The following is a 14,115-nucleotide window of genomic DNA, read 5'->3' on the forward strand; positions in this document are numbered from 1 at the left end:
GCTAAAATATGGTAGGAATAATTGGCCTCTATTGCAAAGTGAAGCAAAGACAATGATATATGTGTGTGTGTGTGGGTATATCTATATATATATAACTAGCTTTGCCCGGCCACACGTTGCTGTGGCTTATGTTTTCAGAGTGTTCCTCTTTATTTACTGTCCTGATTTTAGAGATTATATTGTTCTGTATTATTATATCACAGTAATTATTACATATTATATTTATAATCTTATATTATCTGCTTAGAACTGGATTATATGAGGCCCCTTCTACATAGCTGTATAAAATGCACAATGAAGTGGATTATATGGCAGTGTGGAGTCCAGATAATTCAGTTCAAAGCAGATAATATAAGATTATAAATGGGTTATATGGTTGTGTAGAAGGGCCTTGAGTCTACACTGCCATATACTGTAATCCAGTTAAAATCTAATAATCTGTATTTTATAGGCAGTGTGGAAGAGGCCTAAGTGAGGCCTAACTCTGCCTTCCCCTGGGCTGAGTGGGTTGCTAGGAGACCAAGTGGGCGGAGCTTAGCCTTCTAACTGGCAGCAATTGGATAAAAAACAATTATTCCTCTCCCTCTAATTAGGACTTTATTTTTGTTTCCTTTTTGTTGTATGAACGCAGAGGCATGGATGAGGGGTTGTGCTGCCAAGTTTAGTGTTTCTGGAATGTGTAGTTTTGTTGTTTTGTCCTAGGCCGAAATTTCATTACCCTTTTATATATATAGATTTGTATCTACATGTGTGTGTATGTTTTAAGGCACCTTTTGTGTGTGTGTATATATATGTGTGTGTATTATATATATATATATATATATATATATATATATATATATATTTGTGTGTGATTTAAGGCTCCTTTTTGTGTAAGTTAAAATATTGTAGGGATATTTGGATTTAATTATAATATGAGCTTTCACAGATTCAGTCTGCTTCATTTAGATTTGACAACTCAAGAAATTTGATTGGGCTCCGGTGCTTCTTCTTTGATACCAAAATTTCAGAATATATTTGGGGATTGGGTCGTTGTTGTTGTCCTGTTTTTAATTGTATTTTAACGTGTGTATGCTTTTTGGGTTTTAATGTACGTCTTGTATGACTTTTATCTTTAGCTAGTTTGTGTCTCCTTTGGCGAATAAGGAGGAAGATATAAATACTTGTTGTTGTTATTATTATTAATCTTCTTATTTTGATTTTGGAAAGAAGTTGACAAATGTTGACATTTGTCTGTGGGGGTGAATAATGGTTCAGCAGCTGAGTTAATTAATGCATGAAGATTTTCCCCAAAGTGTCAGTCATCCGCCCCATTCGGCCTGTTTCTGTTTGTTTTTATTCTGTCCCTTTGTCTTTGAAAGGACGTCACTCAAGCGGAGCTCGAAGAGGAGCAAACGAAGCGGGAGGAAGAGATCCTGAAGTGAGTTTTTCCTTTGGCAGTGCATGAGATGCATGCATCCCCTTCGTGCAAATGTGATTTCCCCCTCATCAAGAGCTTTCCAAATTGTGTCACATGAAAAATGGTCCCCTCCCCAATCAAAGCCCTCCCGATAGATGACCATCCACCCTTGGTTCAAGAATCTCCATAGAAGGAGAGGCCCCCAAAGGACATCCAGTCTAATCCTTTTCAGCCAGGCAGGAAGACACAGTCAAAACCATCCCGACAGACAGCCATCAAGTCTCTGCTTAAAAATTCTAGATCAGGGGTCCCCAAACTTTTTAAACGGGGGGCCAGTTCATGATCCTTCGGACCGTTGGAGTGCCGGACTATAGTTGGTCACTGAGCAATAATTAATAATAATAATAACAATAACAATAAAAAAGAGGGTTGGAAGAGACCCTTTGGGCCATTGAGTCCAATCCCCTTCTGCCTCTGTGCACCAAAAGCACAAGCAAAGCATCCCTGATAGATGGCCACCCAGCCTCAATGTTAAAAAGAAGAAGAAGAAGAAGAAGAAGAAGAAGAAGAAGAAGAAGAAGAAGAAGAAGAAGAAGAAGAAGAAGAAGAAGAAAGAGGGTTGGAAGAGACCCTTTGGGCCATTTAGTCCAACCCCCTTCTGCCTCTGTGCACCAAAAGCACAAGCAAAGCATCCCTGATAGATGGCCACCCAGCCTCAATGTTAAAAAGAAGAAGAAGAAGAAGAAGAAGAAGAAGAAGAAGAAGAAGAAGAAGAAGAAGAAGAAGAAGAAGAAGAAGAAGAAGAAAGAGGGTTGGAAGAGACCCTTTGGGCCATTGAGTCCAATCCCCTTCTGCCTCTGTGCACCAAAAGCACAAGCAAAGCATCCCTGATAGATGGCCACCCAGCCTCAATGTTAAAAAGAAGAAGAAGAAGAAGAAGAAGAAGAAGAAGAAGAAGAAGAAGAAGAAGAAGAAGAAGAAGAAGAAGAAGAAGAAGAAAGAGGGTTGGAAGAGACCCTTTGGGCCATTTAGTCCAACCCCCTTCTGCCTCTGTGCACCAAAAGCACAAGCAAAGCATCCCTGATAGATGGCCACCCAGCCTCAATGTTAATAATAATAATAATAATAATAATAATAATAATAATAATAATAATAATAATAGACAAAAAACAACAGGAAAAACTCAGCCGCTATCAGGACCTCAAGACTGAACTTCAAAGACTCTGGCAGAAACCAGTGCAGGTGGTCCCGGTGGTGATGGGCACATTGGGTGCCGTGCCAAAAGATCTCAGTCGGCATTTGGAAACAATAGACATTGACAAAATCACAATCTGCCAACTGCAAAAGGCCACCCTGCTGGGATCTGCGCGCATCATCCGAAAATACATCACACAGTCCTAGACACTTGGGAAGTGTTCGACTTGTGATTTTGTGATATGAAATCCAGCATATCTATCTTGTTTACTGTGTCATAATAAAATAATAATAATAATAATAATAATAATAATAATAATAATAATAATAATAATAATAATAATAATAAGGGTTGTAAGAGAAGAAGAGACCCCTTGGGTTATTTAGCCCAACCCCCTTCTGCCCTTGTGCCATGGGGGCCGGATAAATGGCTTCGATGGGCCGCATCTGGCTCCCGGGCCTTAGTTTGGGGACCCCTGTTCTAGATCATAGAATCATGGAATACTAGAATTGGAAGGGACTCCAAGGGCCATCCAGCCCAACTCCTTTCTGCTTTCATGCAGGAAATACACAACCAAATCACACCCAACAGATGGCCATCTAGCCTCAGTTTAAAAGCCTCCAAAGAAGGAGCCTCTACTGGACTCCAAAGCAGTTAGTTCTACTTCTGAACAACGTTTCTTATGATCTCAGGGGAAAGTTGATGTCAATAGATCGTTCTGAAGGCTGTGTGAACTGACCATTTTTTTCCCTCCTTGTCCTTCCAGGGAGCAAGAACTGTCCAACCTGCTGCATGAGAAAAGGCACCCACAGGCCCTGGCTCTGGCCCTCTCTATGGGGCGGCCCCATACGGTCCTCAATGTCATCAAGGGTAAGAAAGAGAGGTCATCTGAGGACACTGATCTTTCCTATTCCTGCGTATCTCCCTGGAGCCAGGCATGAGTCAATTTCAGCCCTCCAGGTGTTTTGGACTTCATAGAATCCAGAGTTGGAAGAGACCCCAAGGGCAATGCAGTCTATGCAGGAATAACAACAATAATAACAAGGGAAACACAGTTGGAAAAGAACCCAGGGGCCATTCAGTCCATGCAGAAGGAATGAATAACAATAATGGAATCCCAGAGTTAGAGGAAACCCCATGGGCCTTCCAGTCCATGAAGGAATAATAATAATAATAATACAGTAGAGTCTCACTTATCCAAGCTAAACGGGCCAGCAGAAGCTTGGATAAGCGAATATCTTGGATAATAAGGAAGGATTAAGGAAAAGCCTATTAAACATCAAATTAGGTTATGATTTTACAAATTAAGCACCAAAACATCATGTTATGCAACAAATTTAACAGAAAAAGTAGTTCAATACGCAGTAATGTTATGTTGTAATTACTGTATTTACAAATTTAGCACCAAAATATCACGATATATTGAAAACATTGACTACCAAAATGGCTTGGATTATCCAGAGGCTTGGATAAGTGAGGCTTGGATAAGTGAGAATCTACTGTAATAATAATAATAATAATAATAATAAGATCCCAGAGTTGGAAGACAAAGGCCATCCAACCATGCAGAAGAAACAACAACAAAATTACTAGTAGTAGTAGTATCTCAAGAGGAGACTGCCCAGTCCATGCAGTAATAATAATAATAATAATAATAATAACAATAATAATAGAATCTTAGAGTTGGAAGACACCACAAGGGCCATCCAGTCCATGCAGGAATAACAATAATAATAATAAGAAGAAGGTCCAACCATCTTGCATATAATAATAATTATCTTCATCATCATCGTTATTATATTCTTCTTTATTTCTCCTGAAGGAGACCCATTCGGTGGGCTTTGATTGTGCCTTCCTACAAGGCAGAATGGAATTATTATTATTATTATTATTATTATTAGTAATAGTAGTATTATGTTTATATTAATATCATTCCAGAGTTGGAAGAGACCCCAAGTGCAATCCAGTCTCCTTCCAGGCAGGAAAAGCACAATCTAAGCCCTCCTGACAGATGTCCATCCCATCTTGAGAGGATGTCTTCTTCTTTACTGTGCTTTTGGCTTCCGCCTTCCTCATGGCGTCGCGCCAGAGGTGGCTCCATAGAATCCTGTCCCTATTAACATACTTTTGACTGGCTTGTTTTGCTTTTCTGTCTCCATTAGCCATTCTCAAGGAGCCCAACGGACGGCAGAGCCTGGTGGAAAATATCACCAAACTGCGGAAGGACCAGAAAGGTGGGTTGCTCTCATGCTAAGAGGATTCCCTGAATGGCGTGCGCACCAAAGTGGACACAACTAGCCACTCTTTTAAGATGCTGCTTCCAATGCAAATGTGCTTGATAGCCCAGATTCGCATGATGTGCTACATCAGGGGTCCCCAAACTTTTTAAACAGGGGGCCAGTTCACGATCCTTCGGACTGTTGGCGGGCCGGACTATAGTTGGCCACTGAGCAATAATCTATATATATAAAAGAGTGATGGCATCACGGCAATTCACAAAACAACAAAAGTACAGGCCCCCCAACCTCAAAATTTGACAACACAACCCATCATCCACGCCTCAAGGTTGATACAACAAAAAGAAAAGAAAAATAAAGTCCTAATTAGAGGGAGATCAATAATTGTTTTTATCCAATTGCTGCCAGTTTAGAGGGCTAATCTCTGCCCACTTGGTTGCCTAGCAACCAAGGGACAGCCAGGTTTCAGTTAGGGGACAGGCAGATTTAGGCCTCACTTAGGTTTCTTCCACAGATTATCTAATTTGCACTGGATTATATGGCCGTGTAGACTCAAGGCCCTTCAACACAGCTATATAACCCATTTATAATCTTATATTATCTGCTTTGCACTGGATTATCTTGACTCCACACTACCATATAATCCACTTCAGTGTGCATTTTATACAGCTGTGAAGAAGGAGCCTCATATAATCCAGTTCTGAGCAGAGAATATAAGATTATCAATATACAGTACAGTCTCACTTATCCAACGTAAACAGGCCGGCAGGATAAGTGAATATGTTGGATAATAAGAAGGGATTCAGGAAAAGCCAATTAAACATCAAATTAGGTAATCGTTATACAAATTAAGCACCAAAACATCATATTATACAACAAATTTGACAGAAAAAGTAGTTCCATGCGCAGTAATGCTATGTAGTATTTATAGTAGAGTCTCACTTATCCAACACTCGCTTATCCAACATTCTGGATTATCCAACGCATTTTTGTAGTCAATGCTTTCAATATATCATGATAATTCATAAATACAGTAATTACTATATAGCATTACTGTGTACTGAACTACTTTTTCTGACAAATTTGTTGTTTAACATGATGTTTTGGTGCTTAATTTGTAAAATCATAACTTAATTTGATGTTTAATAGGGTTATCCTTAATTCCTCATTATCCAACATATTCGCTTATCCAACGTTCTGCCGGTCTGTTTATGTTGGATAAGTGAGACTCTACTGTACTGTATTTACAAATTTACCACTAAAATATCACAATGAATTTAAAACACTGACTACAAAAACATTGATTATGAAAAAGCAGACTGCGTTGGATAATCCAGAACATTGTATAAGCAAATGTTGGATAAGTGAGATTCTTCTTTAATATGAAATAATTACTGGGATAGAATAATGCAGAACAATATAATCTCTAAAACCAGGACAGTAAATAAACAGGGGAATTCCACACAGGAAACAATCAGGGCCAGCTAACACCTCCCAACAAAGTATTCCCATCATCAAAGTCTGGCAAATCCTGTTTTCTCAGGGCCACAGACAGTAGAAGCACATAAAATATCGCAAACAACACCACTCTGAAAACAAGGGAATTCCAGACAGGAAACAATCAGGGCCAGCTAACACCTCCCAAATCATCAAAGTCTGGAAAATCCTCTGTTTTCTCAGGGCCACAGACAGTAGAAGCACATAAAATATCGCAAACAACACCACTCTGAAAACAAGGGAATTCCAGACAGGAAACAATCAGGGCCAGCTAACACCTCCCAACAAAAAATTCACTCAGGGAGGAAACAGCCAGGCTTTAAAGCTGCAAGGCCATTACATCCTAATCATTTTTCCTAATTGCAGCATTCATACTTGCCTCCAACAAACAAAAAAAACCAATCAGAAATATATATTCACAACCTTTAGGAAATAATATCCCCTGATGGCGCAGCGTGTTAAAGCACTGAGCTGCTGAACTTCTGGACCGAAAGGCCACAGGTTTGAATTGGGGGAACGGAGAGAGCCCCCACTGTTAGCCCCAGCTTCTGCCAACCCAGAAGTTCAAAAACATGCAAATGTGAGTGCATCAATAGGTACTGCTCCGGCGGGAAGGTAACGCCGCTCCATGCAGTCATCCCACATGACTTTGAAGGAGTCTACAGACAACGCCAGCTCTTCGACTTAGAAATGGAGATGAGCACCAACCTCCAGAGTCAGACACGACTGGACTTAATGTCTGGGGAAAACCTTTACCCTTGACCTTAACTACCACCAATTCCTCAATACTTTATTTCCCAGACCACCATTCTTCGCCACAGCAACGCGTGGCCGGGCACAGCTAGTCTATATATATAAAAGAGTGATGGCATCACGGCAATTCACAAAACAACAAAAGTACAGGCCCCCCAACCTCAAAATTTGACAACACAACCCATCATCCACGCCTCAAGGTTGATACAACAAAAAGGAAAGAAAAATAAAGTCCTAATTAGAGGGAGAGCAATAATAGTTTTTATCCAATTGCTGCCAGTTTAGAGAGCTAATCTCTGCCCACTTGGTTGCCTAGCAACCAAGGGACAGCCAGGTTTCAGTTAGGGGACAGGCAGATTTAGGCCTCACTTAGACTTCTTCCACAGATTATCTAATTTGCACTGGATTATATGGCAGTGTAGACTCAAGGCCCTTCAACACAGCTATATAAACCATTTATAATCTTATATTATCTGCTTTGCACTGGATTATCTTGACTCCACACTACCATATAATCCACTTCAGTGTGCATTTTATACAGCTGTGAAGAAGGAGCCTCATATAATCCAGTTCTGAGCAGATAATATAAGATTAGAGTCTCACTTATCCAACGTAAACAGGCCGGCAGGATAAGTGAATATGTTGGATAATAAGAAGGGATTCAGGAAAAGCCAATTAAACATCAAATTAGGTAATTGTTATACAAATTAAGCACCAAAACATCATATTATACAACAAATTTGACAGAAAAAGTAGTTCCATGCGCAGTAATGCTATGTAGTATTTACAGTAGAGTCTCACTTATCCAACACTCGCTTATCCAACGTTCTGGATTATCCAACGCATTTTTGTAGTCAATGTTTTCAATATATCGTGATATTTTGGTGCTAAATTCATAAATACAGTTAATTACTATATAGCATTACTGTGTACTGAACTACTTTTTCTGACAAATTTGTTGTCTAACATGATGTTTTGGTGCTTAATTTGTAAAATCATAACTTAATTTGATGTTTAATAGGCTTTTCCTTAATTCCTCATTATCCAACATATTCGCTTATCCAACGTTCTGCCGGCCCGTTTATGTTGGATAAGTGAGACTCTACTGTACTGTATTTACAAATTTACCACTAAAATATCACAATGAATTTAAAACACTGACTACAAAAACATTGATTATGAAAAGGCAGACTGCGTTGGATAATCCAGAACATTGTATAGGCGAATGTTAGATAAGTGAGATTCTTCTTTAATATGAAATAATTACTGGGATAGAATAATGCAGAACAATATAATCTCTAAAACCAGGACAGTAAATAAACAGGGGAATTCCACACAGGAAACAATCAGGGCCAGCTAACACCTCCCAACAAAGTATTCCCATCATCAAAGTCTGGCAAATCCTGTTTTCTCAGGGCCACAGACAGTAGAAGCACATAAAATATCGCAAACAACACCACTCTGAAAACAAGGGAATTCCACACAGGAAACAATCGGGGCCAGCTAACACCTCCCAACAAAGTATTCCCATCATCAAAGTCTGGCAAATCCTGTTTTCTCAGGGCCACACACAGTAGAAGCACATAAAATATCGCAAACAACACCACTCTGAAAACAAGGGAATTCCAGACAGGAAACAATCAGGGCCAGCTAACACCTCCCAACAAAAAATTCACTCAGGGAGGAAACAGCCATGCTTTAAAGCTGCAAGGCCATTACATCCTAATCATTTTTCCTAATTGCAGCATTCATAATTGCCTCCAACAAACAAAAAAACCCAATCAGAAATATTGTATATTCACAACCTTTAGGAAATAATATCCCCTGATGGCGCAGCGTGTTAAAGCGCTGAGCTGCTGAACTTCTGGACTGAAAGGCCACAGGTTTGAATTGGGGGAGCGGAGAGAGCCCCCACTGTTAGCCCCAGCTTCTGCCAACCCAGAAGTTCGAAAACATGCAAATGTGAGTGCATCAATAGGTACTGCTCCGGTGGGAAGGTAACGCCGCTCCATGCAGTCATCCCACATGACCTTGGAGGAGTCTACGGACAACGCCGGCTCTTCGGCTTAGAAATGGAGATGAGCACCAACACTCTGAGTCAGACATGACTGGACTTAATGTCATGGGAAAACCTTTACCCTTGACCTTAACTACCACCAATTCCTCAATACTTTATTTCCCATACCACCAGACTTCGCCACAGCAACGCGTGGCCGGGCACAGCTAGTAATTAATAATAGTAATAATAACAACAACAACAACAACAACAACAATAATAATAATAATAATAATAATAATAATAATAATAATAAAGAGGGTTGGAAGAGACCCTTTGGGCCATTGAGTCCAATCCCCTTCTGCCTTTGTGCACTGAAAGCACAAGCAAAGCATCCCTGACAGATGGCCACCCAGACTCAATGTTAATAATAATAACAATAACAACAACAACAACAACAATAATAATAATAATAATAATAATAATAATAATAAATGTGCCGTGCCAAAAGATCTCAGCTGGCATTTGGAAACAATAGACATTGACAAAATTACGATCTGCCAACTGCAGAAGGCCACCCTGCTGGGATCTGCATGCATCATCCGAAAATACATCACACAGTCCTAGACACTTGGGAAGTGTTCGACTTGTGATTTTGTGAAACGAAATCCAGCATGTCTATCTTGTTTGCTGTGTCATACTTATAATAAAAAAGCAGGTTGGAAGAGACCCTTAGTCCAACCCCCTTCTGCCTCTGCGCACCAAAAGCACAAGCAAAGCATCCCTGACAGATGGCCACCCAGCCTCAATGATAATAATAATAATAATGGTTGTAAGAGAAAAGAGACCCCTTGGGTCATTTAGCCCAACCCCCTTCTGCCCTTGTGCTGTGGGGGCCGGATAAATAGCCTCGATGGGCCGCATCCGGCCCCCGGGCCTTAGTTTGGGGTCCCCTGTGCTACATGTTATTTCTGGTCTCAGATTTGCAATGAGTCCCGGCCAATTGCAATAGGAGCCTGTGCTGGTGTGCCTTCTTCCTGTTGGAACTCAACCACATCCTGCATAAGCTTGAAGTCCTCATCAAGGACTGAGATGGGCAGTTGAGTTAGGTTGCCAGGGAAAAGCTTTCACCCCATTACTCTCTCTGTTCTCTCCTATCACTTTGCTTGTTAGACTGCTATTTCTCTTTTTTTGAGCACATGTCAAGCACATGAGTTCTGTTTGGCTCTTCTCCTGTTAGCATGGAGAGAGGCAAGATGTCTGCTGCGAGTTAGTTAGGTAGCTAGGCTTTATGTTAACCTTCTTTCCAAATTATGTAGTTCTTTCAATAAAGTCTTTTAAAGCTTGACTCTGCTGATTGTCTCAACTGCTGGTGCTGGAAGCTTCTGATCTGCTAAATTGCTACAGTTATTGAATGCTCCTTTTTTGGAAATTACCCCATCACCATCCACTACTCCTTCTGTTTCCCCTTCCAGAGGCTGTGCTGAAGTTCTCTGCCGAGTGGAACACCAATTCCCGGAACTGTGTCGCAGCTCAGACGGTGCTGGAGACCCTCCTCAAGAACGAGGCGCCCGAGTCGCTCCTGCAGTACGAAGGGGTCAAGGGCGCGGTGGAGTCCCTGCTGCCCTACACAGGCAAGCGACCCTTTCTTGGATTTCTATTAACACAGGCACACATTGAATCAAAGAACAATATCGTTGGAAGAGACCCCCAAGGGCCATCCAGTCCAACCCCCTTCTTCCTTGCAAGAAGGTACAATCAAAGCTCTCCTGACAGATTCTGCCATAATCCCATTCTGCTATGCTTAAAAACCTCAAGTGGATAGAATCCTAGATTTGGAGACCCGCAAAGGTCATCCAGTCTGTGGAGATGTGGCAGGGAGGAATCTTTTTATCCCACCGCTGCCACCAAATTGTGGTGATGTGGCAGGGAGGAATCTTTTGATTAATTATTTTATTATATATATAACTATATCCGCTGCCACCAATGGTGGAGATCTCAGGCAGAGGGGAATTTTTCTTTTTTCTTTCTTTATTCACTTTACATGGTAGCGTTACTTAGTTTAGAATACATGTGACAGAGGCTTGGATGTTGGAAGAACAAAAATAAGTTTATTTCAGGCACAGAGCTTAGTGGTTACAATAACTTCGTTATAGGCACTTAGATAATGGTTGCAAAGCTATTAACTGATCACTTTGGATCCAACTGGGATTGCTTCCCCTTACTACTCAGACTCTACAAATAAACCTAAACAAGTCACCTAACTTGCTTAATTTAACACAACTAGAGATCTGAGTTCCCCTGGTTTCCCTAACCTGGAACCAGTGTCTTCCCTGTGACTAAAATCACAGACCAAACTGTTTTTAAAACATTCCCTCCAAACGGCGGTTGGCTCCGCCCTCGTTACTATGGCAACCTGCCTCAGAAGGCTGAGCTGGTTACCATTCCCCACGCACTGGTAACTAATACTTACCCTTTTAAACATAGCCAAACATGACTTTTAAAACGAAATTAAACATGACATCTATAAATCAAAATAAAAACACACTTCTTTACACAGTCCAACCCCTTTGGCCAGGCAGGAAAAGCACCATCAAAGCCCCCCCCCCCCCCCCCCCCGACAGATAGCCACCCAGTCTCTGCTTCAAAAAAACGATGTTGCGTTCTCAGCCTCATTCAAGGGTTTCTTTCTCCGCAGAGCGCCACTTCCAGAGGCTGAACCGGCTCCTGCAGGCCTCCACGTTTGTCGACTTCTTGTGGCAAAACATGAAGCTTCCAGATGCTTCGGAAGAAGATCAGATGGAGGCCTGACCCCCCAAAAGGATGCAATTGCAATGTGGCTGAAGGACTCGGGACTTGTTGCAGACCGTTTTTGTGTTCTTGCCAGTATTGTATTTGATAATATTTGTACAATAAGGTTTTTATTTTATTTTTTATATATACATATAAAGGGGGAAAGTCTTGATCCCGGTTCTGTTTTTTCTATGCATGTTCTCGCATCCCTTTTCCCCCTCCTGGTTGAATTAGCATTATTTAATTTGAGTTCACAGGATGAGTGAAGCCCCACTTTGAGCTGGAAAGTTGGATGGGGCCTCCAAAGGCTATCCAGTCTAAACCCCTTCTGCCAGGCAAGAAGACACAATCAAAGCCCTCCTGACAAATAGCCATCCAGCCCCATTTACTACTAATAATAATGCAGTAGATCTCACTTATCCAAGACTCACTTATCCAACTTTCTGGATTATCCAACGCATTTTTGTAGTCAATGTTTTCAATATATCATGATATTTAGGTGCTAAATTCATAAATACAGTAATTACAACATAACATTGAACTACTTTTTCTGTCAAATTTGTTGTATAACATGATGTTTTGGTGCTTAATTTGTAAAATCATAATCTAATTTGATGTTTAATAAGCTTTTCCTTAATCCTTCCTTATTATCCAACATATTCGCTTATCCAACATTCTGCCGGCCCGTTTATGTTGGATAAGTGAGACTCTACTGTAATAATAATAATAGTAGTAAGAGTAGTAGTAGAATCCTAGACTTGGGAGAGACCCTCAAAGACCATCCAGTCCAACCCGCTTCTTCCATAAAGGAAGACACAATACAATCCTTCCTGACAGATGGCCATCCAGACCCATTTAATAATAATAATAATAATAATAGACTTGGGAGAGACCCTCAAAGACCATCCAGTCCAACCCGCTTCTTCCAATAAAGGAACACACAATCCTTCCCGACAGATGGCCATCCAGACCCATTTAATAATAATAATAGTAGTAGTAGTAGTAAGTAGACGACTTGGGAGAGACCCTCAAAGACTATCCATTCCAAACCGCTTCTTCCATAAAGGAAGACACAATACAATCCTTCCTGACAGATGGCCATCCAGACCCATTTAATAATAATAATAATAATAATGACAGACTTGGGAGAGACCCTCAAAGACCATCCAGTCCAACCCGCTTCTTCCAATAAAGGAACACACAATCCTTCCCGACAGATGGCCATCCAGACCCATTTAATAATAATAATAGTAGTAGTAGTAGTAAGTAGACGACTTGGGAGAGACCCTCAAAGACTATCCAGTCCAAAACGCTTCTTCCATAAAGGAAGACACAATACAATCCTTCCTGACAGATGGCCATCCAGACCCATTTAATAATAATAATAATAATAGACTTGGGAGAGACCCTCAAAGACCATCCAGTCCAACCCGCTTCTTCCCTAAAGGAAGACACAATACAATCCTTCCTGCCAGATGGCCATCCAGCCTCATAGACATTAGCAAATTTTATGGAGAAACAGGACTATAGAATCAAAGACTCCTAGAGTCAGAAGGGACCCCCAAATGCCATCTAGTCCAACCCCCTTGACCTTGAAAACATGCACTGGTACCATACATTATCCTTGATCCTGAGCATTGGCTTCAATTAATTCATAACAAGATCCATTGAGGATCATTCTCTTCCCTCTATGACACTATTGATTCAGTTACCAACATCCTTCTGCGTTGGCCAATTTAGCAAAAGCTGAGACTCTTGTTATATATATGAGAATTTCAGCATTACAACATAGCTTAAAGCACATAAACATTATATAAAATAAACATATCAAAACATATCTACAAAATACGTATATGAAAATACACAGAAATTATCCAGCCCAGATGCCCGGTTTGCTTTCCCTTTTGCTCTAGAAGGCCATTCAGTTGCAAGCAGAAGGCAGAGGCACTTGCAAGGCTCTTTTGGTGACTGTCGAACACCTCTGGAGCATTTCGCGGATGGAGGGGCGTGGGGGCATTAAAGGGGAGCCACGCGGAGTATCCATGGAGTCTGGAGCTTCCTTGCCAAGGCCGGAGCGGCTGCTTTCCATCCCAGAGAAACACTGGGGGTTTCCTATCAGGGCCTTGGCTTCTCCCCGTTGGCTTTCTCCCATTGCCAGGAATTTGCAGTGTGGGTTTCTATACGGCTGGAGGAAGGCCGACGGGACGTATCCACGCTCTCCGTTGTACCTGGAAAGCCAAAGGAG

The 14,115-nt window shown here is 41.1% G+C and overlaps 2 protein-coding genes across 5 annotated transcripts in view; one reads left to right on the forward strand and one right to left on the reverse strand.

Moving 5' to 3' along the window:
* The window catches only part of tbl3 (transducin beta like 3), a 41,667-nt gene extending 29,625 nt beyond the window's left edge, over positions 1–12,042 (forward strand). For both annotated transcript variants that reach the window (XM_062964516.1, XM_062964517.1), the window contains 5 exons: positions 1,362–1,420; positions 3,361–3,464; positions 4,757–4,828; positions 10,553–10,711; positions 11,776–12,042. In XM_062964516.1, the coding sequence (XP_062820586.1) occupies positions 1,362–1,420; positions 3,361–3,464; positions 4,757–4,828; positions 10,553–10,711; positions 11,776–11,888 (507 nt within the window). In that variant the 3' untranslated portion in view covers positions 11,889–12,042. The remainder of the gene's footprint in view (positions 1–1,361; positions 1,421–3,360; positions 3,465–4,756; positions 4,829–10,552; positions 10,712–11,775) is intronic.
* A 1,714-nt stretch (positions 12,043–13,756) lies between these two features.
* The window catches only part of noxo1 (NADPH oxidase organizer 1), a 13,630-nt gene continuing 13,271 nt past the window's right edge, over positions 13,757–14,115 (reverse strand). For all 3 annotated transcript variants that reach the window (XM_062964518.1, XM_062964519.1, XM_062964520.1), the window contains one exon: positions 13,757–14,098. In XM_062964518.1, the coding sequence (XP_062820588.1) occupies positions 13,792–14,098 (307 nt within the window). In that variant the 3' untranslated portion in view covers positions 13,757–13,791. The remainder of the gene's footprint in view (positions 14,099–14,115) is intronic.

The sequence above is a fragment of the Anolis carolinensis genome, unplaced genomic scaffold, assembly GCF_035594765.1.
Source record: "Anolis carolinensis isolate JA03-04 unplaced genomic scaffold, rAnoCar3.1.pri scaffold_13, whole genome shotgun sequence".
Taxonomy (NCBI): domain Eukaryota; kingdom Metazoa; phylum Chordata; class Lepidosauria; order Squamata; family Dactyloidae; genus Anolis; species Anolis carolinensis.